This window comes from Dipodomys ordii, unplaced genomic scaffold (assembly GCF_000151885.1).
Source record: "Dipodomys ordii isolate 6190 unplaced genomic scaffold, Dord_2.0 Scaffold13, whole genome shotgun sequence".
Taxonomy (NCBI): Eukaryota; Metazoa; Chordata; class Mammalia; order Rodentia; family Heteromyidae; genus Dipodomys; species Dipodomys ordii.
In genome coordinates this window covers 6,302,844-6,330,472 of record NW_012267229.1, presented here as the reverse complement: position 1 = coordinate 6,330,472, position 27,629 = coordinate 6,302,844, and the positions used below count along the sequence as shown (strand labels likewise).

The following is a 27,629-nucleotide window of genomic DNA, read 5'->3' as shown; positions in this document are numbered from 1 at the left end:
AAAGTAAGTGCTAAAAAGAAAATAATGAGAATAATGAGATGGCAGGGAAAGGCCATGGTTTCTTGATTGGAATGGAAAAGAACTCATGAGTTTCAAATGGGAGAGAGCATGTGAGGTGCCTGTGGGATATTCCACTGGAAGTACCAAGTAGGATTTGCTCAACATTGACATCTGATGACCTTGGCTCCTTTCCTCTCTAACCCGGGGTAAGTTACTTAACTTTTTGTGCCTCAGTTTCCTTATCTGCAAAAGGAAGGAAGTAGTATTTCATGGGGTTTAATATGCAAAGTCAATGGGCTTAGGATCGTATCTGACACTTGGTAGGTCCTATAAAAGTATTAGCTGTTTCTATTACCATTGCTGTTTTCATCTTCATTGTCATTATACTCATCACAAGCATCATTAACACCTGTATCTAAAAGACAGGTCGAGTAGAGATGTAGTTGAGAATTTGAGACATTATATTTAAAGCCTTTGAAGTATCTGTGTTGATTTATGGGGAGCTGTGGGAAGAAGATTCAAGTAGAGCCCTGCTGAGCTCACAGAAAAGAACAAAGGATGTCCAAATAAGAGGTGGGGCCAGGTGCTGGAGTTTCATACCTGCAATCCTAGCTGTTCAGGAGGCTGAGATGGGAGGATCATTCTTTGAAGTCAGCCCCAGCAGGAAAATCAATGAGACTCTTATCTCCAGTTAACCCGCAGAAACCAGAAGTAGAGCTGTGGCGCAAAGCGGTAGGGCACTAGCCTTGAGCACACAACTCAGGCCCTGAATTCCAGCCCCATGACCAAAAAGAAAGTGGAGGTGGGCAGGGAGGTGAATCAGAAATCCAGTAAGGACACTAAGGAAACCAAGAGAACAGTGTTTATAATGGATTGAATATCTGGCTGTTGAATGGCTAGGTAAGAAGATTCAAGAATGTCCATTAGATTGGTGGCATGGAGGTAATTGTGTCCTTGAAAACAGGATTCAATGGAGTGCCTGTGGGAGAAAAAGAACTAAAGCAGACATATGAATGAAGAACATGCTTCATGCTTCTGAGTTTGGCAAAGAAGGGAAGCAAGAAATGAGCCAGTAGCTAAACAAAACTTGAGGTGTTAAGAGGCTGTCATATTTAGGGTGAATGAATGCGGAATATGTTTGCCAACAGCTTGTAATGGAGCTAGATTAACCAATCAGGAGGGAGAGGTTAGCTGCCAGTAGTTCTTTAAGAAGCTGAGAGTAGGAAAGATCATGATGAAACAAGGAAGTGAGTGGACAAAGATGGAAACGGCTGGATTTAGTAGTAAGGAAATAGTATTTGTCTGATGAGCAAATGCATCTACATTGCACCCTACCTTTTCTGACAGTGGGATTTGTGAATACATGGAGATTACCAGATGCCTACTAAGATTCAAGACTGTTGCAGAGCTTCATTGTTCTAATTCAGGTTGATATAACAAGAATATCTTAAGACTGGTTGGCTTAAATAACAGAAATTTATTTCTTACAGTTCTAGAGGTTGAGAAATCTAAGAGTAAGATGCTAGCCAGTTAGTTCCCAATGAAGGCCCTCTTCCCAGTTCTATCTTCTTAGGATGGAGAGAAATATGACAAAATAAACTCTGCCTCAGCTCTTCTCGTCTGGGCACTAATACTGCCATGAGGACTCTATCCTCATAACCTAATTACTTCCCAAACACCTCAGTGCTAAACACAAGATGCTCCTTGACTTACAAAGGGATTATGATAAAAAAAACCCATTGTAAGTTGAGTGTATCATAGGCTTGAAATGCATTTAACATATTTAACTAGAATATTAGTTAACATTTGATATACTTAGCTAAATACTGAATCTTAGCAACACATGATACTATTGAGTACTCTTAGTTTCCACTCACTATCACATGAGTGAATGGGTTTATGACTCAGTGTCACTGCCCTGCATTTTAAGAAGAAATCATACCACATATTGTTTGTCCAAGCAAAGGTCACAACTGAAGTACAATTTCTCTTGGATGCATATCATGTTCATACCATCATAAAATTTTAAAAATCATGAGTCAAGTCATCATTTAATTGAAGACTGTCTACTATCATAGTAGAATTAGGGATTTAGCAATAGAATTGGATAGGAATTTGATAATCATTGAACCCATGTGAAATATAGAGATAAGAAAGCTGACTTACTGAAAAGTGACCACTCATACTTTTTGCCCTGTAAATATCAGAGGAGATAACGACATTCATTATCCATTTCCCAAGCCCCATAACACAAGCACTAATGAAATTTTTATAGTGAAACATGTAAGTTAAGGCTCTCAAGGAGGGACATAACATTAAGATGAACACCTAGAATAAAAACCAGTTACATCATCACATCTTTTCAGTATTTCTTTTTGTTAAATTCATGGCTTTATGTCATCAACAATTTCCCATTAGAATAAATTAATAAAATAACACATTTACATACTTATTTAAATATTTGATAAATTATATATGACTAATAAATTTGAAATTTTGCCCTTTAGAGAAGTAAACAAATCATTTTCTTTCTCTAATTTAGACCTCAGATGACCTTGAACATGAAAACAACAAAAAGGTAAAATTCTCTCACACATTTTACTCTGGTTAGGAGACACCGACATGTGGCCAGCAATCTAATATTATAGTCCTTTTAGACTAAACATAGTTGTAATTGTATCTCCCCAAACCATGGAATATCAGGCTTAGTATTGAATAGGGCCTTGAGGTCTGTAGGTCCTACCATATTCAGAGTGATATCCTACCTTCTTACTGTCTAAATATGGATTTTGAAGGAATTATGGATAAATCTGATCATACTTCTCTCCCAGAATGTTTATGAAGACATTCTCTTCTTAGGCTTGTTTTATGTACCTTATCCATCTAACGATAGGAGTTTTCATAGAAAAGAAGTAATCCTAATGATAAAATTATTAAATCCAAAAAAATCACAAAACTAGAGCAGGTAATTTCCTAAAAATAGGTGTTGCATGTGGGCAAGGTATTTTCTTAGTTGAAATTAGAAATTTCAGTCCTTGTAGAGAGAGCTACCTAATCATCAGCACATTGAATTTGAAAATAAAAGTGACCCAATAGCTCATCAGATTGAAATTATAGCATAACTGAAAGGTGATCTTGGTTCTGTCAACATTAATATTATGAGAGATTGTGAATTAGCTTCACACTGCATAGTTTCTAGAGTCTTATTTGATATTGTAGCTATTGGCCTTATGGTAAAGAAGGTAAAGTGATGTGTTTATTTTCTTTAATCATCTTCAGAGTTTTTTCCCCAAGGGTCAGTATATTCTAAGTAAATGTGTGTGGGTCATTGACCTGTGGGGAAATTATGGCAGTCTCAGGCAGCAGTTTGCCTTGTACATTGACACTCAGACTTTCAGAGCTTCTACAAAATGTTGCCTATCTTGGGGGGTCTGAGCATGTTTAGAATGAAACCCTATCTTCTTATGTTATTATTATATTTGAAGAAATGATGTAGAAATCTGATTGTAGTGCTCCCTGGAAGCGTTTATGAGGACATCCCTTTCATAGAGCCAGGAGTGTACAGACTGACTTTTTGGTCACTGCAAAATTATTAGCTAAATTGTTTCCATCTGCAAGGCTTCAATCTTCTGTGCCCCATGGGAGTCTAATCCCCATGAGACACTATGATGGTGCAAGAGTTGGGTATGATGGCTCATACCTATAGTTCTTATTATTTGGGAGGCAGCAATTGGGGTTGGAAGCAAAAACTTCGGTTCTACCAGTGGCTAGACAGTGTGGTACTCACCAGCATATGCCTGGGTACAGTGGCATATGCCTACTATCCCAATCACATAGGAGAGCATAAATACAAGAACCATTATCCAAGCCATCTTGGGCTCAAAGCAAGGTGCTATGTTGAAAATTAACCAACATAAAAGGACTACAGAATGGCTCAAGTGATAGAACATCTGCCTTGTAAGTGTGAGGCTCTGATTTCAAGCCCCGGTATCACACAAAAAAGCAAAATAATAATAAAGAAGTTTGGCAGGCAGGAATGTGCATCCTAGTGTTCAGTAGATAGCACTGGTGTTATTTATTATCATCTAACACACAAAAGGAATGAATGTGGCTTCTAGCTTTGTTTAGGGGTAAGGTACAAAAAATAACATAAAGAAGTTATTTTCTTTGATTACTAGCCTCAAGGTTTTATTGGTAAAATCAGCTTGGTGTTCTAGAGTGCTCGGGAGGATTTTAGGTCATCAGTTAAAAGAAATGATACGACTATTATTTTTACTTATGGGCAACATCATATGACTAAGCCATTTATATACCTAGATTTACTCTGTGAAAGAAATGTACCTTTGCAAAGTTTTCAACAAGATATTGGTTGTGTTTAATGATGTATTTTTCATGGTTCTGTTAGCTTTGTTCTGATTTCTCAAAAAATTAAAAATTACATGTATATTTTCCCCTCTGTGTAAAGTAATGCAATTCCAATAGGTCTGGTGTAGCAAGCTATCGGACCATTTTAATAATCGATGCTCATTTTAAAATACAATAGACCATGTATGCGTGTGCCTAAAATTCTAGAGCATATAAAGTTTGCCCCTCAGACCTGCCCTGCATCAGCACCTGAGAACTAGGTATAGAATTGCAAATTCTGGGCCTCAGATTCTTTTCAGCAGCAACTGTAAGCAGAAGATCCAGGAATCTGCTTCAGCAAGTTCTTCGGGTGACTTTCCTGCACACTCAAGTTGGAGAGAACCACTGCTTTTCACTTTGGTGCCTCAGCTTGTAAAACCATGAGTGATAACAATAGCTGAACTTACCTGCCAGCATTCCTGTGATGTCCCAGTAGAATGTCTCAGCTATTTTAAAGTTCGTTGAAACTTTAACATTTCCCTGGAATATAAACTGAACAATTTTTTGACTACCTCCTCTTACGTCAGTTGGAACTACAATAGACATTGCACTTTTCAAATTCTTCTTTGATGGAGTTGAAGGGACGGAAAGATCTTTTACCTTTGAGTTTGTGTGTAATCGCACATTACCTTTAGAAATGTATTCCACAGCATCTGTCTATGAGACTCCCTGAGATTGTGGGCTTATTTGTTCTTATTCCTTGTGCTCACACACAGGGCCTGGTTACAGTAGAAGATGAGCAGGCATGGATGGCATCTTATAAATACGTAGGTGCTACCACAAATATCCATCCATATTTGTCCACAATGATCAACTACGCACAACCTGTAAAGTTTCAAGGTTTCCATGTGGCTGAAGGTAACACCAAAGGTTAAATGCAATGGCTGTTTTTATGTCTGCTTCTCTTTTGTATTGGTGACTCAGCCCTGGTATGACTTAATTGCCATTTTCTTTTTCAGGCATGGGGAGTCACCTCACCTCATTTTTTATGAATAGATCCTGTGTTGTATTGTCATTCCCTGTTTTCTCCACACGGTGGCTCTGCAACACTGAGGACTCGTTAGCTGCTTCTATTGCATGCGCATTCACAAAGCTTCTTTTTAATAAATCTCCATATGTGTGCATATTTATCGACGCATAGTATTTGCATGTATACTGGAGAACTGGAGAGAGTGGGGGGAATCAATGGGCTCAATGTTCAGTGTGAGCAGTGAAGCAGAATTACACTCTGATGTTTGAGAACCCAAGACTTTATTTTTGGCATGGGGCTTGAGCTCATGGCCTGGATGATACCCCTGAGCAATTTTGCTAGTGCTCTATCACTTTGACGCACAGCACCACTTCCAGTTTACTGGTGGTTATTTGAGAGAGTCTCACAGACTTTTCATGCCCAGGCTGGCTTTGAACCTTGATGCCCAGATCTTAGCCTCCTGAGCAGCTAGGATTACAGATAGGAGCCACTGGTGCCCTCCTTTTTTCTTTTTTGCTGCTAGTATTCAGGCTTGAAAACAAGAGAGATTCACACTCTCACTTGGCCTTTTGGTTTAAAACCAGCATCTACCACTTAAGCTTTATTTCCACTTAGGTTTTTTGCTGGTTCACTGAAGATAAAAGTCTCTCATACTTTTCTGCCCAGGCTGGTTTTGAACTGTGATCCTCAGATCTCAGCCTCCCGAGGAAATATTACAGACATAAGCCATAAGCGTCTAGCTATAAAAGCTTCTTTTCATCAAGTGCTAGTCTTCCAAAACAGATGAAGTATTTATAAACTTTTCTGTAATAATTTCAAACCCAAAGAAGCTATTATCATAATTTTTATCAAATACATGTGTATTAGAAGGGGTGGCTATGGAAGCCACCAAAGTTTCCTGATTCAGGTTGTGATTACATGTATTGCTTGTCTTTATGGAAGGGGTTCCTGGCAGAGTTCTGAATGTATCATCTTGGCTTTTCTTTTACAGAACGCAACATTCATTATAACATGTCTTCTTTTAATGAGTCCGTTGGTCTTGGCTACTTGAAGACACATGCAATTGAATTTGTAAAGTATCCTTTTATACTAAGTAGGGGTGTGTGGTGTCCTTTTGGTTAGCCAGTGGTCTCTGGAATAGAACAATGGCTCATCAATCATTTTGATGGTAGAGCTAATAAAATACTCTGTGTAGAAGACCACAGCAGCTGTGACAGACTGACCAGAATGTGAATTGTTCTCAGAATCCACAGAGCACCCTGCTCTTTCTCCTAAACACCATTTATCAATATGACATTTGCTCTACATTGGCTATATGTTGGTCATTTTTGGCTTATACTTGGGTGGGTTTAGTTCTTTGTCATTTGTCATATTTTTATTCTATTTATTTATTTATTTTTATGTCCTTAATAAGTTACACAGTTACAACAAACGGCAAATGAGTCGCATTTACCCCAAGGGAGGCCGAGTGGATTCCAGTAATTACATGCCTCAGATTTTCTGGAACGCTGGCTGCCAGATGGTTTCACTGAACTATCAAACCCCAGGTAGGCATTGATGTCCAGTGACCCCAAATTTCATGAGAATGCTTGGAGGGGTGGAGGAGTGATCCTGGCAGTTGCCATCAGTTGACTCTGAGCACTTAAAAAAAAGCATGACCGGACATGTGGCAAACAATATTTCCATTAATTTAGATAATTGTGAGATATTAACTGACCAAAATAGAGCAATAAAATAGTGGTAGGAGACAGTATGTTTTGATTCAAATTTCTTTCATAAATGACTATTCTGTTCAAATTATTTCCTAGTCTAAAATTTTAACTTCTATTTTTTTCTTTTTTCTTTTTTTCTTCCTTTTTTTTTTTTTCAAATTTGTTATCTTTGATTTCTGACCCAGAATTGGGTGAGAAGGATCTGAGTAAGGTTAGGATTTTGAGTAAGTTTAGGCCATTTCTCCTTTGGAAAGTACCTGGACCCTGATTAACAGAAGTGGTGCCGTACCACAAAAGTACAGAATATTACAGACTAAACTCCACTAAAATGGTAAAATGGTATGAGCCCAGAATTAAGAATTGTGAAAGCAAAATCAAAATGAGATAGAAGCCAGCCACTATTATTTATTTATTTATTTTTCTTTTGTTGTTGTTGTTGTTTTCATGTGCCAGAACTGGGGCTTGAACTTAGGGTTGTGTGCAATTGCTTGGCTTTTTTGGCTCTAGAAAGCCACATCTCTGCTTCCAGTATAGAGGTTATTGGTAGATGAATCTTTTGCAATCTTTTTCTATACGACAGTACCTCCCAGGTCTATCTGTTGAAGTGCGGGGGGCTGGGGGGGGAGAGCTACTTTTACTTTTCTGCTGCTCTACCATACTTGCACCTTGATATCTAGATTGACTGGAAGGTTCTTTGACTTTCATGAACCAATTATGGTTTTTCACCCTTGGTGGAGCCTCCTCCTACAGAGGTCACCTTCATACATGGTGTGGGAACAGTCTTTACTAGATGAGACGATGCCCTGTACCTACACAATCCCAAATGTTTGGGGCAGGAACAAACAAAAACGTGCTGCCAGTTTGTCTTACTTCACAGGGGGTCAAGCTATGCTCTCAGTTGTCAGAGGGTTGGTGGTAAGGATTCCAAGGTTCTAGGAAAGTTTATTCACTAGACCAGCTTATGTGTTCGTCTATCATGTGGTTAGATTTAACCACAGTATTTTGAAGATGAAGACAAAAATTCTGTCCATTTACTCTGTTTCTGTTGAATGAGAGAGGGAAAAAATGTACTCATCTTTAAGAGGAAAAAAAAAGTCAGGCATTGCCCTGTGTAGACACCTGTAGATGAATTCTAAGTTCCTTGCTGAAAAAGAAAATCAGCCAATTTTATGTGAGCTATACCTAGCTCATGCTGTAGTCTTTTTAATCAAGTGTCCCATTTAGACTAACCCTTCTGTATATTCTGGAGTGTCCTTCCTCTAGGGCCATGAGGCATGTACATATATACTCTCTAACCATTGCAATTGTACATCTCTATCTTCAACATTATATGAGCAGTCATATGAGTCATGTATTCAATCCATTTTTAAAGCAATGCCAGGATAATATCCATGAAAGCACAGTTCATGTTTTATTTCAACTAAACACAAGGTCATTTCAATCTAGAAGAGAATGATATGCCTTAATCTGAGCCAGCAGTACCTTCTGGTATAGGAGAGGGACCTTCAGGTCTGGGAATAATCTGATTACCATTGCTTCAAATCACTCTGTCAGTATCTTCTTTGTCCTGAGAGATGAGATGCTGAATTATTTTTGTCTCTTGACAGATTTAGCGATGCAATTGAATCAGGGAAAATTTGAGTATAATGGATCATGTGGGTGAGTAACGTGACTTGAACTGTCATCACCTAGTTTCAGGATTTCATCCTACAGCTCTAATGAAACCATGTCATTTTTAATTAGGGGTTGCTGAATGTAAGCTGGGTTAGAGCCATAGGGTAGAAGAAATGAAATTCCTAGATAGATTGTATTTGCAAATATACCTTCTTTATGGCTTCATTTTCAACCACAAGTTAAGAAATTTATCATACATATTCTAGGGTTTAATTTTCTCCCTTCCAATTCAATACTGAAGGTTTTTTATAGCTGAGACAGGTAAATGATCTTTCTCACTTGGACATTAACAGGAGACATAGGCATTAAATATGTGTATCTTTACCTGTGAAAGGAGATTAATTTAGTGTTGAATTTAATCTAGAATAACCCTTTATTTTCTCTTGAGTCTTTTGCATGTCTTCTAAATAGCAGTTATGTAATGCCATGAATGTTGTTCTAGTTTACTCGAATAGCACTTGTAAAAATCTCTGAATCAAAAAGTGAAATGAGAAATGTTAATTCCACGGAAATATTAAGAGGTTCAATGAAACTAGTAATTTTCCCCCCAAGTAGCACTGTAAGTAAGTAAACTGGACAGCAACCTGGAGGATGGTAGTTTAATCTAGTGCATGCAGTACTATCCCTGCCCATGTCAGGAATTTCCCCTTCACTGTCAGGAAGTTCTTCATGGTAGCTTGCCTTGTAAACAATCAGGCCAGATCGAGTCTTTAACTAGTTGTAGTTAGTAATGGCTCTGCAGAATGTTCATGTTGTACCTCTGCCTGCCTGATGGATGGTGCTCTGCCAGTATCCACACATACAAGTGATAGTCCTGTTAGCTGAATCACCTACCATGCACGTACCTCACACAATCTGCATTGTCTATTGCTGTGTGCTTGGAAAGAAATCAAAATCAGAGCATTGGGAAGAAGAGGACCACACACATACAGACAAATGGGCTTTGCAGGAGTCTTACTCAAACTGGATTCGCTTAGTCCAGAAGAGAAAGAAGGATGAAGTTAGCTAACTGCAAAAAAAAAATGACTAAGGGGTGCGCCTAAAATTTTGAATCCAAACTTGTTATCTCCTGCCCTTCTTGTTCAAGCAAAAGGACCTTGGTCTTCCCTTTGACTACACACCCTGTGTGGCCAGGTATTTGTTGTCTGATGTTCTTCAGAATAATACCATAGGTCATGCTCTTCAATCCTTAGGCCTCTCTGCCCCAAAGCCTAGCTCCTCAGTTACAGATGGGAAAGATTTTAGAATATCAGTAATGTTTTAGTCTTTGTAGAAAATAAACTCATTTGCCTCTTTCTTTTCCTTTCAGGTACCTTCTCAAACCAGATTTCATGAGGCGGCCTGATAGGACATTTGATCCCTTCTCTGAAACCCCTGTGGATGGGGTCATTGCAGCCACTTGCTCAGTGCAGGTAACAGTCCCTCTCCATCACAGGTTATGTAAATGTGAATACATATACAAATGACCTGGGATATCATACTTCAAATATTTAATGTCAAGCTGAAGTGTCATATATTGTTCTCAAGTTTAACTTAAAACATCCTTTTTATATATGAGACATCTCTTTCATGGGTAACATTTTGTGTACTTTGGATGAAACACAGAATCATAAAAGTATCTACTATACTATTACATTTATTTAAAAATTCTAGAAAATATGAGCAACAGTGACAAAATAAATCGGTGGTTTCCTCTAGACAGAGATAGATTTAAAAAGCACCAAAAAAGAAAAAGAAAGTCAGTGTACAATGGAGATACATGCTGCACTAGTCACAAAAGCCAGACTGAAGAATCAGCTTAGATGTCCATCTACTGATAAAGAAAATTATATATACGCACGTATAATAACACATATGTCTATATGTATGTAATTCGCATGTAGCGTTGTGTGTAGATACTATATATGTGTGTAATATGTGTATATGTATATATGTGTATACATATGTATTTATATACCATATATATATAAATGTATACACACAATGGGCTATTATTCAACTACAAAGAGGAATGAAATTAAGTCATTTGCAGAAAAAAGTGGATGGAATTGGAGAGATCATCAAACTAAGCAAATTAATCTGAGCTCAGAGAGACAAATATTATATATTTTCTCTTATATGTATGTGAAATCTAGACCTAAAACAAATCATTAAATAGAACGTGAATATAGAAGGGGCACATTTTTGAGAAGAAACAAAGGGAGCAAAGGGGCAAAACCATGATGCAGCGTGAATATCACTGAAGCACACTACATCCAGAAACAGTAAAATTGTAAAAGGTTAGGGAAGAAGGAGAAGAAAGAATTCTAAAGGGGATAAATATAATTAATGTGAAATAAATACATGTATGGAAATGCTACCATAAAACCCCTTCATTCAATTAGTACACACTAATTAGAAACAAAAGGTCCCAAAGAAACCTTTGGAGGTGATAGAAATGCTTATGATTTTATAGCTGTGCTTACTTGTGAAAATTGATCTGAGTGTATACTTTGTATATGAAATTTATATCAGTTTTACCTTAAAAAACATTTTTTCAGAATTTTTAGCTATGATAACTTGAGCAAACTGAGAAATTGCTATAGTCATTTGGACGATAAATGAAAGATACTCACTCTATAGCATTATAGGAGATAGAATTAACAGCAGTTTGTACAAAACACTGTCAAAACTAGCCAGTGTACATGTCACAGAAAAAAAAAGGACAGTGATGCTATGGGTTCTTTTTCTTTGTGTTGTATGATCCATTCTTTTTTCTAGACAGTTTTAGATAATGAGACTTCTGCCTAGACATTTTTTGCATATACAAGTTGCTCAACCATGAATTGGCTTAATAACAAATTAATGCAGTATTCAATTTGTGAATTAAAAAAATTCCCCCATCAAACAGAATGCTATATTTCTCAATTACTCTTCATCTCTGATTGTTACACAGAACTCACTTTTCTCTCTTCTGTCCATGGATCTGCAGGTCATATCAGGGCAATTCTTATCAGATAAGAAAATTGGCACGTATGTAGAAGTGGATATGTATGGGCTGCCCACTGACACTATACGGAAAGAATTTCGAACTCGCATGGTTATGAACAATGGACTCAATCCAGTTTACAATGAAGAATCATTTGTGTTTCGGAAGGTAGTGTATTATCAATGTGTCAAAGTTATTCTAATGACTTGGGAGCTATGTTTAGTGTCTAATACTTAGATGCATTGGGATAGATATTCAACCTACAATATTTTCTTTTTCCCCTCCTCCTTTTTTTTTTTGTTTTTGGTTGGACATGGGGCTTGAACTCTGGGCCTGGGCACTGTCCCTGAGCTTTTCAGCTTAAGGCAAGAGCTCTACTACTTGAGCCACAGTGCAACTTCAGGCTTTCTGGTGGTTAATTGGATATAAGAGTCTGATGGACTTTCCTGACCTGGCAGGCATTGAACCATGATCCTCAGATCTCAGCCTCCTGAGTAGCTAGGATTACAGGTGTGAGCCACCAGTGCCTGACTTTTCCCTCCTTCTAATAGATAATTCTTGTAGCTATTATATGATTATTTTTTTCTGTTGGACACATTTTGACTCTCCTTTCCCTCTTCCCATGTGTCAATGCCCAGGTTCCAGGTTTGCACTCTCATTAGTGTGTATCCTGGTAGGTAGATACCCTCACATATTGCAGGTTTTCCCTTGTATGTAACGTGTTCTCTTCCCTTATCCAAGATTCAGGCAAGATGTTACATCCAAAACTAAGACCAATAAATATCATATGGGGTTTGTTTTCCCTAATTTATATTTTTTGCAGTTCTTTTCTTTCTTTCTTTTTTATTTTTCAGTTTCTTGTTGCTGGATCTGTTGCTTGTATGGAATAGTGCTTTGGGGCATAATGAATATTATTATTCATGATGTATTTCTAGAAATGCAGACGTTTTCTCTGCATTTTGATATAAATAAAGAAATATCCCACTTTTTTTCTTTATGTAATATTTCTGATCCCAGAAACAAAATGCCACTGTTCTCCAGAGTTCAGTCTTCACTGTTCTTAAGAATTTAAATTGCCTTCCCCTGATATCAAGATCTTGGCTTTTGTCCACTTTCTTCGTATTATTATAATTGTTGGTTTTGCTTTTTGCATGAATGTTACTAGGCAAAAGTGACAAAGGCCAAGGCCCTCCTTCACTACATGAGGAAGAAGAGTGTGGGAAGTTGTCTGAATTTGAGTTAGACTTCTTTTCAGCTGTGCAAAGCAGGAACTCATTGTCTAGCCTTAAACACAGTACTCAAGTCAGCCAAGATGCTCTGATTGCTCTTAGCCAAAAAAATATTCTTTAGTTAGCAAATTGGATTTTCTTTTTTTATGTTACCTTTTTCTGTCTTAATAGGGACTCTGTCATATAGGAACTCAGATTTTATGTCCATTCATTCCGTATATGGATGGCAAGAACAGATGTCTTTGAATCAATGTTTATTAATGTGCTTATCTTACTCTTCTTCTAGTTAATATCCCAAAATGTGTCCAAAACATTGAATGCAAGAAATAATGACAGTGTAAAAACAAAATAATGACAGTGTAAAGCCAGATGCCAGTGGTTTTTGCCTGTAATCCTAGCTAAAGCTGAGATTAAGTGGAGGATTGTGGCTCAAGGCCAGCTTTAGAAAAAATGTCTATGCGACTCTACTGCCAAAATAACCAGTAAAAAAGTAGGGCAATATTGCCAAACAACAACGAAAAAGGACAATCTAATTTAACATATAAATATGTTCAGATATGAAACATTTCTTCATATATGCTGATATTTTAAAATATTGATTTAAAGCTGGGAATATGGCTTAGTGGTAGAGTGCTTGCCTAGTATGCACGAAGCCCTGGGTTCAATTCCTCAGTACCACATACACAGAAAAAGCTTGAAGTAGCGCTGTGTCTCAAGTGGTAGAGTGCTAGCTTTGAGCAAAAAAAGCTTAGGGACAGTGCCCACACCCTGAGTTTAAGCTCTAAGACTGGGAAGCAAATAAAATAAAATAAAACATTGATTTTAACATCAATATTGATATTTAAAAATAACCAAAGCAAAATGCCAGCACATGTAATAGATAGACTCCAGAATTAGAAGAGCCCCATTTCTCATCCCTGCTCAAGCACTGACCATCTCTAAGATTAAGAAATGTCACCCTTTCTTGGACACCTTCATTTTACCCATAGAATGGGGTAGAGAAATAGGATAAGGGTTGGAGTCATTACCTAAAACAGTTCATCTTTTTTTGCTTTCTTCATTTGGGAATAGATTGGTGTGTGTGTCTGTGTGTGTGTGTGAGAGAGAGAGAGACAGACAGACAGACATACAGATAGACAGACAGAGACAGAGACAGAAATAACATCTCAACTAGGCTGGCCTCAAATTTGCAATCTTCCAACATCTATTTCCTGAATGCTAGGATTATAAACGTGAATGCCATCCATACCAGGCTAAGTAACATTTTTTATGGGTTAATTTCCAGGAAACCTATGTCAGTTATTGGGCATCATAGCTTACATAGCATACTTTAGGAACGCAAACAGTTGCTGGATTTATTTTAATCAGAAAAGAGTATTGAAAACCAATAGGGATTTGGTTCAGAGTCCTAGATTCATGATTCTAGGAGGCTGCATGACTAAAACCAGTGAAAGGCCCTGTTCTTTGTTTCCAGGTGATCCTACCTGACCTGGCTGTTTTGAGAATAGCGGTGTATGATGACAACAACAGGCTGATTGGCCAGAGGATCCTCCCTCTGGATGGCCTCCAGGCAGGCTACCGACACATTTCCCTTCGGAATGAGGGAAACAAACCTTTATCACTGCCAACAATTTTTTGCAATATTGTTCTTAAAACATACGTTCCTGATGGATTTGGAGGTAAGAAAACTTTTGCATATAGTATATGACATATGTGAGATTCAACTACAGGATGAGAAGACTTACATTTCTCCCATGCTTGAAAGTGGCATCTCACCCTGCCAGTGCAGATCGCCCTGTGACTTAAAGAAGTCAAGAGTAGAGTAACTTCAGGTTTCCAAGAACAAGTGAAAGATCAAACTTAGATTGTTTTCAAGTCTGTTCTTACTTCAAAATATTACAGTTTTATGCTATTTATCATTTTTACAAGTAATGTGTTACAAAGGGAAGAGTTATATATATTATTGTAAAGGTGATGTACAGAGGGGTTACAGTTACATAAGTAAGGTAATGAGTACATTTCTGTTTTAACAGTGTTATCCCCTCCCTCATTTTCTCCTGCTTTTCTTCCTCCCCTGACTCCCCTCACCCCCACATTGTAAAGTTCATTTCTAACATACTGTCTAATGAGTATTGCCGCACCATAAAGGGAAGATTTATACTGCTACTAAAAGTAGGAAAAAAATAGTATGAAACTGTATCTTATTAATTGATATCACCAAAAGATTTAGACTTGGGCTGGGGAGGTGGCTCAGTGGTAGAGTGCTTGCCTTGCATGCCTGAGGCCCTGGGTTCGATTTCTCAGCACCACATAAACAGAAAAAGCCAGAAGTGGTGCTATGGCGCAAGTGGTAGAGCACTAGCCTTGAGCTGAAGAGCTGAGGGACAGCGCCCAGGGCCAGAGTTCAGGCCCCACGAACGGACCCCCCCCCCAAAAAAAGATTTAGACTCCATGGTTGCTATCATGCCTGAATTTCCCTCCATATCCACAACAGAGTTCAGTTGAATTAAAGAACCGAGTCATTGGCCAGGGAGCACGGAGAGGGGGTGGGGGTGGGGGTGGCTTGTGCCTGTCTTCCTAGCTACTTAGGAGGCTAAGATCTGAGAACTGCAGTTCAAAGCCAACCAGGCAGGAAAGTCTTAGACTCTTATCGCCAATAAAATATCAAAAAGCTGAAAGTGGAGCTGTGACCCAAATGGCAGAGCACTAGCCTTGATCACACAAACTAAATGGCAGCACCCTGGCCCTGAGTTCAAGGCCTAAGACTGGCACCAAAACAAAACGACAATGAACAACAACAAGAAACAGTCAGCAATCTACCTTGGCCTTACTGAGATGACAAATGGGAAAAACTCAAAACTAGATCAAGCCATAGGATTTTGTTCACAAAAACATATCACATTTTGTAGCTGACAATCATACAGTAACAGTGAAAAGAAAGCCACAGAAGCCCTTCTGTCCTTAGAATTTATTGGACTGCTGGGAAACAGAGCAGTGCAACTGTATCAACGTAGCCAAAGGTTCAAATCCTCACACCGCACTGCTGGTCAGTGGCCTGGTGATGATGATACAACCTCGCAAACCCTTCATTTCCTCACCTGCAGAGGAAGAAAGACACAGTCTGGTTAAACGCTCAGTACAGGACACAAGAGAGCAAGATTTAAAAATACTTGTGTGTCTGTAAAGATAAGATTCCTACATCGTGCTGAAACGCATCACCAGATTGTTTTTCATTGAAGAAGAAACCATAGTAGATGCTGTAGCGGACAGTAAGGGTTAGGATAAAAGCATCCATAATAGAGGCTTGAAGATTCAGCAGATGATAAAATCATGTCCTGTGTATCTGAGCTTAAAAAGCAAGAAGTAAAGAAAGAGGTGACATTGTCCAAAAAGAGGTGTACTCTGTATCTGACATATGTAACTGTAAGCCCTCTGTAAATCACCTTTACAATAATAATAAATAAAAAATAATAAAGCAGAAAGTAGGACGTGCATACTAAATGTCTAATAGTTCATAAGCTCTAACAGGAGGAAATGCAAAAATTTCGCCTCTGTCATGGGTTAAATTTCTAGTGAAACTATTAATTTTTTCATGGGAAATAAGCCATTTTCTTTTTTAAAAAAAGGGGGGACTGTTTGTTGAGCACCTACTTTTTTGCCAGGCCCTTACATAACGGGAGTAAAAAAAAAATATGAACTTGTTCTGAATGGATATGGGTATGGGTAGATAGACACTGAAGAAATATCTGTATTCTTAAGTCCAACTTAACTGCCAGTGTTGATATTTAGGTCTGATACAAATTAATCTCCATAACGATCATCTTGCAAGTATTCTTTCCTGACATGCCACTGAGGCTGCTTCCAGTCTTACCAGAAGTTTTGGAAATACCTGCCCTGTGTTTAACTTGACTCAGAAGCCAGTGTTTTAATCTCAGGTTTGATACTGAAAGACAGTTGATTGAGAATTCTCTAGTCATCTCTTTGATATCTGAAGAAATGAAAGACATTGAAAGGGGTTGAGAGGTCTTACCTGAAAATAATGGGAAAAAAGAATATGAGGAGTCTCTTTTTCTAAATTTTTTATCTTACATCCTTTTCACTTAAACAATGTGTCCATATTTTATCTCTGAAGCTAACCTTCCACATTCAATCTGCTTCCATATTGAACCCCTGGAGGTTCAATCTATAGTCTGGGTTTTCCTAGTATCTTGATATCCTGCTGATTCTATAGGAGCAAGTCCAAAATGAAGCCATACCATCTCACTCAAGAAATTTCTAGAAAAAAATGCTATTCATATACATAATTAGAATTCTGTGTGGATAATGAAGATTCATTACTTCACAAATATGTATGGCAGGTTTATTCCATAAAAGATAAGGTAGCTAGAAAGAATATCACTGATTCTGTTAGCACAAAAAATAGAATAGGAGTTACCCACAAATCCTCCACCCAGAGGAAAGGACTGTCTTCTTCCAATCTCATTTCTTTTTCTATTTTTTTATTGATTACTTATTTGTATTGCTGAGGACTGAACCCACAACTTTGTGCATGCTAGGCAAACATTCTACCAGTAAGCTACTCCCCAAGAATAGCTAGGATATTTTTTTTAATTTTGAGACACATTCTTGTTATCAAACCTAATCTCAAATTTGTGGTCATCCTGCCAGTGGTTGGGACTGCAAGCATGAGCCAACACACCTGGATTCTATTTTACTTTAGGATTAAAATTGCATCTTACTGTTCACACTCATTTTAGTTTTCTTCACATAACTGAGAACTTATTTCCCCCCATATCATGAGATGCCTTTTTTATTTTTATCAGCTGCATAAGATCCCACTTTATATATCCCTTAATTTGGCTATTGAGACTGAAGGCATTATTTTCATAGTCTAAGCAATATTCTGAACAATACTGTACCTAAGAAATCTCAATATAAAGTCTAGGAAATGTTTGTCATCATTTCTTAGCAATAAATTCCTTGAAATAGATTTATCACACAAAGGAGTATATATTTACTTAAAGCTTTGGGTTCAGATTGCCAAATAACTATTATGTGGTAAAGATGTTTTTTAAAACCGTTTAATCAGTAAAACAGTATTTTTGGTGTATAGATTTAGAAAATAATTTCTTAAAAGATATGAGCCATCATTATGTGGTACCTTCATAACAACTCTGTAAAAATGCTGTAGGGCATCTATTTATCCTTGAATAAGTTATACAATTCACTCTTGTTGCTCTTCAAGAAGCCCAGTGATACCAGCAGTTCCCCTACCCTATAATTGAGTATCAAATAGACTCTTGGAACAATGTTGACTATAGCATCCCTCTTTTTTTTAATTTTTATTTAGCATTAGCGAGCTAAAGAAAAAAATGTCTACCAGATCTAAGTTCATCACCTCATCTTACCGTTTAGTTTGTGTAAAATGCCAGCAGTAAATAATTGTGCAATAAACAATTCATCATCCTAAGAAAAGTCCCCTTAATCCAATGCCTTTCTAAGAAATTTGAGAATTCTTAATACATGAGTGATGTAAGATTTTTATTAAGTAGCAATGGTTCTATTTACCAAATGATTTTTTTACAACTTATTTTGACTCAGTAATGTCATATGGGTGGCAACACTTTATAGAAATAAGGGAAAAATGTTCTTATGGCTTTCCATGGTAAGATAATTCCATAGAAAAGGTATGGGCATTTATAGGAGTTTCTGGCCACTTTTTTTTTCATGGAAGGGGTGGGGGCATTTTGCTCTGTGTAATCAACATATGGTGACATATGCTGTGTATGGTGACATATGCTGTGTTTGCAATAGCTCATAATTAATCCTGCCCTCCTGCATCTGAGGCTCTTCAGAGACAGTGTACTCTGGCTGTCCCAACACCATCTCAGCACAGGGTAGGTTTAGAGCCCAGTGCTACCCTCTGACTTTGTTCCCACAGCCTATGCCCCTTGCTTACCACTCAGGAAGCAGAAGCAGGGATTTTATTGCACCTGATTCTCCTCATTACTACAGTATACTTGCTCCCCACAAAGAAATGACAGAACAATGATGGTGTCTTATTCCTTTTCTTTTTTCTCTCTAGCAGAACACCTGAGATTGGATAATTTATAAGTCCTGCTGCTGTCCACCATGGTGGATCAGCAGAAAAGCCAGTGGGAGAGCAGAGGGGACAAGGGACCTGCTCTCAAGATAACTAACCTACTCTTTCCTGGACTAAACGTTTTAATGAGAGCGGAGCCCCCAGGACACAAAGACATCTTTAAAGCTCCTGCCTTTCACTGGCATTACCTTGGCAATGAAATTGCATCATGAGTTTCAGCAGGGAACAACCCACATCCAAAGTATGGCAGTTGGTTAGCATTACCTTCTGAACTCTTTCCAGAGTTCTGTTCCACAGCAGAAATGTCTCAGGGTTAAAGAACATTGAAGAACTGCTTTTCAGAAAGTAAATTTTCACAGAGAGAAAATGGTAACATGTAGAAGAGAAATGACTTGGAATAAATCAAGCTTTGGTTTAATTCATGTGATTTTTTTTCATGTTGAACACAAAGAAAAAGATGTCACTCTCACATTCAAGCTCAAAATTAAAATACAAGCCAGGCTCCAGAGGCTCTCTTATTTGTAATCCTAGCTACTCAGGAGGCTGAGATCTGAAGATTGCTGTTCAAAGCCAGCCCAAGCAGGAAAGTCTGTAAGATTCATATCTCCAGTTAATCAACAAAAAAGCCAGAAAGGAGGTGTGGCTCAAGTTGTAGCGTGAGCACCAGCCTAGAGCCAAAAACCTAAGGGACAGTACCCAGGCCATGAGCTCAAGCCACAGTACTGTTACAAAATACTAGTAGTAGTAGTAGTAGTAGTAATAGGTTGGTTGCTATAAGGATGTGATAAAAGAGCCATTCTTCCCTTCATCAGATCAAGTGTGACTGGAGGTATTAAGGTGGTCTTTGCTGCTTTATCTGTGGGTGCAGACACCATGACTTGTGATATTTATTCACTGGACAGCCTTTCACACTAGCCATTGCTGTTGTGGCAGTAAACCGTTTCAGGGCTAAAGACAATTAAAAGGCACTCATTGTTTCCTTTTCCCACTCACTGTTGCTTTGGAGGAATTCTATCATCGATATTTCTCTTAATATTACAAAGTGCTGAGAAGGAGATGTTTCCACGATGTATGAAGCATCAGCACTGTACTGAAATGTCTCCCTTGCTGAGTTGTATGAGCTTCTTAGCACTGTGATCTTTGAGAAGTGTCCCCCACCCATTGTTTCTACAGTTGGAGATGTTGTCTCTCTTCTGCAGCTGAGCTGTTTTCTCTAAGAGAAGATGAATTAGCCTCCTCGGCTCCTTTCTTTTTCTCTTGGCCTATTTCCATTTTATGTTTCTCTTATGACTGAGGGTGTATCCTGGGATCAAGAGTAGTGTGTCTCATTACCTCTGCCCAGATCTTTCCAATCACTTTTTAAAGACATATGGTTGTCTCTTAGATCAGGTATTTCCAGATGAGGAGAATCCTCAATTTAGGTCCATTCCTGGATGGGATCTCGGTACTTCTTGATGCACCTCAACGGTGTCCCATGTGATCCTCTCTTTGGTGGTCACTAAAATATCATATAAATATTAAATATTTATTAAATAACCAGTTTCCAATACTTTATTAAATAAATAAATGTTTATTAAATAATCAGGCTAGCAATGATATCTTTTGTAGAGGGGGGGAGGAATTCTGAGGATTGAACTCAGATGGACGTTTCTATGGTCTTTACTGAACTACAACAAATATTAGCAGGGACTCTAAGAAGGAAAGTTCTAGAGGGGAAGAGAGAAGGATGGATTTTGGTAAAAAGTAAATTGAAGGGGCTGTAGCACAGTGCTACAGTGCTTGCCTAGAATGCCCTGATTTAATCCCTCACATTGGTGAAAGAGAAGGAGAAAGAGGTGACAGAGAGACAGAGACAGAGAAGACAGAGGTGGGGCAGAAAAGATAAAATAATTGCTAGATTGGGCAAATTAAAACTAGCTTATTACCAAGTACCCAGATATGTCCTGAGGCAGAGTGAGGAAGAATGAGCATAAACATTTCCCAGTTTTGCTTGAACATTGGATCCCAGCACCCTGAGAACTTCCTGCACAATATGGTCCTCTGAGCATTGTATTTGGGGAAATGAGTAATCATTGGTAGATGCTAAAAGAACAAATCCAAAATTATAGCTGTGGGATTTATTGATCTTTATTGACATATTTTGTAGTGAATAAGGACACATACGTTATTTTTCTGTTTATTTCTCTTGATGACAGAAATAATAGTAGTGGGAATAGTGGACCAAGAACACCTTCATAGAGATGAGGAGGGGGAGACTAGTTGTCAGGTTTGTACTCAGCCTGGAAGGCACCCAAAGGGCTCAAAAAAAGTTTAAATTTTAAAATTTTTCCTAAATGTTCCTGAAACTCAAGAAATATCTGCAAGTCTAGACTAATGAATTGCTATCTTCTCTTTAGTTCTTCAAGACACCTAAATTGATGCTTTCAACTTTGTAAGGTTGTGTGGAAGAATGGGAGGGAAGATGGGAGGAAGGGAGAGGAAAAACAGAGTATATGGGAGAGATCAGTCTTGTGAAAATAACACTGTACCCAGAAATAGTGTACAAAAACAGTAGCCAAAAAAGCACCCATTTTTCCTGTGCTTAGGCAAAGAGAAAATAAACATTTTCAAATGGTTATACCACAATATAATGTATTTGAGGGAAGACAACCATTTCTTTGTTCCATGTTTCTTTAAATGTGATTACTAAAATTCAATTTCCTTTTATGATATGCTTTATCTACCATTTTGTCTCAAATGTATATGCCTATAGCCAGAGGAGAAACTGAGTCAACATTTGGAAACTTATCCCAAAAAAGACAAGACATGCCTTGGCTCCTTAATTCCAAATGCTTTCACTCTTTGCTGAACATTTTGATTGCACTTTCCTGTGTATTAAACATTGCCCTCGGTATTGATCTGCAATTCTAGTGAATGGCCCCCTGCCTCTACATGGATATCTAATTTGTTATTTTTACAGAATGAAGTACCCATTTCAAATAACCTGTAACCTGACCCTTATCCACAACCTCTAGTCCTTTTGTAACTTTGGATTTGTCTCATTAAGCTAATTTGAGCATGCCTTATATTTTTATACTATAGAAGGAAGGTTTTGCTTTAAGTTAGTCAAGATGGGTAGTATTTACAATTATGATCATAAGCTGGGTGCTGGTGGCTCACGCCTGTAATCCTAGCTATTCAGGAGGCTGAGATCTGAAGATCATGGTTCAAAGCCAGCCCGGGCAAGAAAGTCCGTGAGACTCTTATCTCCATTATCTCCAATAAACTACTAGAAAACCGGAAGTGGTGCTGTGGCTCAAGTGGTAGAGCACTATCCTTGAGCTGAAGAGCTCAGGAACAGGGCCCAAGCCCAGAGTTAAAGCCCCACAACCAACAAAATAAAAGAATTATGATTATAGCTTTTTACAGTTTTATTAGCCTTAGTGGTTCAGGAGGTTTCTTTTGAACTTGGCCATGTAAATATTTTTAAAGGTAATACATAACTGCAAATAAAACATCCCAAATAGCACATTTCAAAAGTAAGACTCAACTAAGGTGAAATTTCATAATCTAGTGACATAAGTTCCAGTAGTTCTAGAAGAGTTTGTGTTGGTATGAATCTACAGCAATTTTTTAAATTTAAGTACCAAGTATGAAATCCCACATTAGCTGGTTGACAAGAACATCTGTCAACTTTCCTTTGAACTCCTTATGAAGCCAACTAGATCAGAATTGTGTACAATCTGCCCTTGACACTGAAGGCAAACTTTAGTAAGCAGAGAGGAAATTAGAGGACGTACGTAGAGGTTTCCCATGAGTAACTCGTGACCTTGGGATAACCCCAGTGGTTGGTGGTCGCTCCCTACTAACACTAGTAAAACCTGTCTTTACAGATTAAACACATGACTGTGTAGAGGATTTAATAGCAGCATTGTTTTCCTCAATCATCATTATTAATTGAGCTTACTGGCTTCTTTTTCACCTCTGTGTTAGATTCCCTGAGGCTACTCTAACAAGTGATGGTAACTTAGATGACTTGAAGCAATATTAATAGTTTCCTCATTGATAGTATTATAATTTCCTATGTTAATATTAATACCTCACAGTTCAGGGGGCAAAAAGTTGAAATTCATGCTTGCTATGAGGCCATATGGAAATAATTCTTCCTTTCCTCTTACTGATTCCCTTCACTCCTTGGCTTGTAGCTACACTAGTCAATACTCTGTCTAAGTTGTCACATGGTCTTCTTTTTTTTTCCCACACAGCCTTCTTTTTCTTTTCTCTATCAGTCCCCTTAGGAGGCACTAGTCTTTAGATTTAGAGCCCACCCTCATGTAGAATGATCTCATTTCAGTCCTTAACTGAAACACATGTAACAAACTTATTTATAAAGAAGGTCTCTCTCTTTCTGAGGTTCTGGATAAACAAGAATTTAATAGAGGGCTATTGAAATCTATGCAATATCTTAATTCTTTTTTATTTTCCCAGTATTTACTTTTTTCAGTAAATTATTTTTGTTAGCTTTCTTAAAGCCTATTAAGAATTAATTTTGTTAGGAATGTCCATCAGGCATAGAATCACTATAAAACTTCAATTTTGATGAAAGAGAATGATGAAAATACCATTTTTACACCAAGATATTCCTTTAGAAATTATCTTTCATTGAAGAAATGAAAGTCCACCTAAATATCTATCAGTGCACAGTAGTTTAAAATGTCAAGCCAATGGGATATTATCAGTTCACCCAAGCAATGAGGCAGATCTTAAATGCTCCAATTATAAGTAGATAAAAGAGGGCTAGGAAGGTGGCTCAGTGGTAGAGCACTTGCCTTGCATGCATGAGGCCCTGGGTTTGATTCCTCAGCACCACATAAGCAGAAAAGAAAAAAGCCAGAAGTGGCACTGTGGTAGAGTGCTAGCCTTGAGCTGAAGAGCTGAGGAACAGCACCCAAGCCCAGAGTTCAGGCCCCATGACCGGACCCCCCAAAAAAATAAGTAGATAAAAGCAGCTTAAGTAACTTATTAATTGTTATTCATTAAACAAGCTGTGGGAAATGGGAATTCTTGTGGGAAAAATCATCAACATACATAAGATGAAAACTGCTTTGTTAACATGGAAGGATTGTGTATCATTCCCTTCTTTAATGTGTTGCTTTATTGGTTTTAAATTATTAAAGTATCATCTGTTATTCTTTTATTTTGTGCCATTTCTGAGGATTGAACTCAAGGCCTTGGCACTGCCCCTGAGTTTTTTTTCCTCAAGGTTAATGCTCTACAATTTGAGCCACAGCTCTACTTCCAGCTTTTTGAGGGATAGTTAATTGGAAATAAGAGTCTCATGGACTTTCCTGTGTGGGCTGTCTTTGAACTTAGCATCCTCACATCTCAGCCTGGGTAGCTCAGATTACAGGAGTACCTGACTCAGCTGTTGTTCTTAATGAAATAATATCTCATCACTCTAAAAATTCAATATACTCTGTTCAGACTTCTAGATTAAATAAAATAAACAATCCTTTATTTCCTAACAAGCCAGCACTGTGAGGCATCACCTGAAATATAGTATTGTGTATGAGGGAAGATGTACCCAGTGGAGGAGTGAACAAATATGTCTAGACTGGATGTATCTCCTACAGAGATAGGCATGAAAGTTCAGTGGGAATGAATTCAACCTCACTTTGTTCACTTTGAATGGAAGGAAGAGGCATTAGGAATCAGACAGAGATTATTTAAACCTTGGTTAAATCGCACCATCATGTGTAAAGTGAGATTAACGGTACCCACTTTGTGACATCTGGTGAGCAAGGAAAGCCACATGGGTGCTCCTAACACATCATCTCATGGTAAGTGACCACAGACCACAGATCAGAGGCCTTCTCAGCAGGAAGGAGCTACATGGGCATCAAAAGAGCCTTCCTAACTTACTATGCCCTTCCATGGAGATGCAACAGACTCTCAGTCTTCCCACACCTTTCCAGCTGAAGAAGGGTGTCAATACCACTAAAAGTGTCATTGGGAAATGAAGTATTACCAGCAGATTGCAGATGGGTTCTGAAGAGAGAAAGCAGCTCTGCTTTGCAGAGATCAAGCTGTCACCTCAGCAGTATTCTCAATAGTCTTAGCTCCACAAGTGGGACACCAGGCTTATGTCCCTTGGTGTGATTCCTATGAAGTCACAGCACCTCTTATAATGTAGTTTCCAAAAATGAGAATCCAAACCTTAGAGCTAAGTAGCACAAAAGAAAACACTGAGATTCACTCATGTGGGTCACTTTACAGGACATCTGACATCTTCAGCAACCATATCTATTCACAAATAGTAGACGACTTCTAGGTTAAAGTACACGTAAGAGATTTGTCAGAGATGTGGAGTCAAGTTTGTGTCTTGATTCAAATGAAGAAACCATGTAGGGGAAAACATTGAGATGAGCTGTGTATTGCATCAGAGTAGGGAAATATTATCAGTTTTGTCAGATATGATATTGGTATGACTGGTTCCAAACAAAATGGCCCTTTTTAGAAATGTATCCAGAGAAGGTTAAGAATGAAATGACAGATACCTAAATTTGCCTTAATATATTTCAGAAGAGACAAAGGAAATGTGTCAAAATTCATAGTTATTAGATCTTTGTCAAAAGTATACCAAGTCACTCTTTTAGTTTTCCCTCTATATTGGTGTGGACTTGAAATTTCTGTAAGATTTAAAATAGATACATTTTTATAATATTAACTTCTCAAAATAATTGTCTAATTTTTTGTCCTCAACAAGGCTTAAAACCTAATTTGTTCACATCCATTACAATGAGGCAAAATGTTCTTAAGGGCTGCTGGTTATAACCACAAGCAGACTCCTCCTGGACTTGTGAAAGTGAATTTGACAATAACAACCATAGAGCAAACACTCTCATTCATTACTCCAACTTTTAGACATTTATCCTATGAACATCCATAAAAATATGCTACAGAATGTTCCAGGAAATTCACTATAGTGATAATTTAATAGAGAAAAAGTGAAAAGTTCCAACTGTCTCTCTTTAGTAAACTGATCAAAGAAATTGTTACCATTCAGAAAAATATTTAAGCAGCTCTTCACGATTAATGTGGTAGCTATGCATTGCTGATATGAAAGTGTTTCCAAGATATTTGAAGTAAAAGTGATAAACTCATTTGAAGTTTTAAAAATATGTACAGGTGTCAGTGGCTTATACTTATAATCTTAGCTACTCGGGAGACAGAGATCTCAGTATCATTCATTAAGACAGCCCAGATAGTTAAAGTCTGAGAATCTGATCTCAAATTAACCACCAAAAAGTAGAAAGTGGAGCTGTGGCTCAAGTGGTAGAGTGCTAAACTTGAGCAAATACTCAGGGACAGCACCCAGACCCTCAGTTCAAGCCCCAGAACTGCATATACCCACATAAAAATAAGTAGAAAGAAATGTATAGCAGTAGTTGTTTTCTGGGTTTAGGATTGGTAAAAAGGGAGTCTTGGTTTTCCATTTTGTATAGTTGAATGTTATCTTCTGTGATAACAAGGGAAACAAAACATGTAAACTGAATTCTATGAATTCTGTGTGTTGAGAAAAATGATCTTGAGAATGTAATTAGGTAGGTGATTCTGCTAGGGAAAAATTATGAACTCAAATTTTAAAACTTGTGAATTATGTAGTGTTTTCAGGAGATAATTATTCCCTCCACAGTGTTGGTAAATTATGCAAAATTATATGAAACTCTAAAAGTACTTGGAACTCTTGGCATTATAAAACACAAAATTGTTTTCTATTTCAAAAGTGCAAGTTATAGCTGGGAAAACACGCATTTCAGTTTATCTACCCTGGAAGCAAAATTGGCTTTAAGTATGTACTAGCTAACCTCCATATCTATAAACTTCTGTATTTATAATCCCTCTATCTATATCTATATCTACAAACAAGACTTTGTGATATTGGTACCTACAATGCTTTGAGTCCACCTTCCTGTTGAAAGCTCCTACTGACCCTATAGAGGGCATTAGTTGGCTGGTTGAAAGTCACACAAAGAAATGAAGAGTAAAGAACCCAAGGCAGTTTATTCTGTTTCCCCTGCTACTTTAGTCAGAAACTAAAGAAACTTATCTGCCTCTGACCCTTGCTTTTTTTTTAAATTCATTTTCGGAATCCAGTTGTACTTATTTAAGTCTATAAGTCATAAGTCCTGGTAGAAAAGTACTTAGAAAGCCTAACAGATGTTCAGGATTATTGAAGAATTTATTAGCTAGCTTTCTTAGTATTAGAGAATTACAGCTCATTTGACTTTTTTTTTCCTTTCTAGATATTGTGGATGCTTTATCAGATCCAAAGAAATTTCTTTCAATTACGGAAAAGAGAGCAGACCAAATGAGAGCAATGGGTATTGAAACTGTACGTAGAAACGGTTGATTGAAGTCATTTAGGTTGGGGAGTTTGGTTGTCAGTGACTACAGAAGCAAAATAAAGCAGTAATACAGCAAGTTTTAAGAGGGTTTTCAGAACTGATTTCATTAATTCAACAAGGCTTCAAGGGTCCACAAGCATGTAATATGTTTAATAAAATATGGTCACTTTTAATATACAAAA

General features: G+C 37.7%; 1 protein-coding gene across 1 annotated transcript in view; it reads left to right on the top strand.

The window, feature by feature from the left end:
* Plcb4 (phospholipase C, beta 4) overlaps positions 1 to 27,629 on the top strand; it is a 352,340-nt gene that overhangs the window by 298,549 nt on the left and 26,162 nt on the right. Inside the window, exons 21-29 of the mRNA XM_013011053.1 lie at positions 2,543 to 2,578; positions 5,121 to 5,262; positions 6,366 to 6,450; positions 6,797 to 6,921; positions 8,694 to 8,745; positions 10,070 to 10,172; positions 11,732 to 11,896; positions 14,432 to 14,636; positions 27,346 to 27,434. Of these exons, the coding sequence (XP_012866507.1) occupies positions 2,543 to 2,578; positions 5,121 to 5,262; positions 6,366 to 6,450; positions 6,797 to 6,921; positions 8,694 to 8,745; positions 10,070 to 10,172; positions 11,732 to 11,896; positions 14,432 to 14,636; positions 27,346 to 27,434 (1,002 nt within the window). The remainder of the gene's footprint in view (positions 1 to 2,542; positions 2,579 to 5,120; positions 5,263 to 6,365; positions 6,451 to 6,796; positions 6,922 to 8,693; positions 8,746 to 10,069; positions 10,173 to 11,731; positions 11,897 to 14,431; positions 14,637 to 27,345; positions 27,435 to 27,629) is intronic.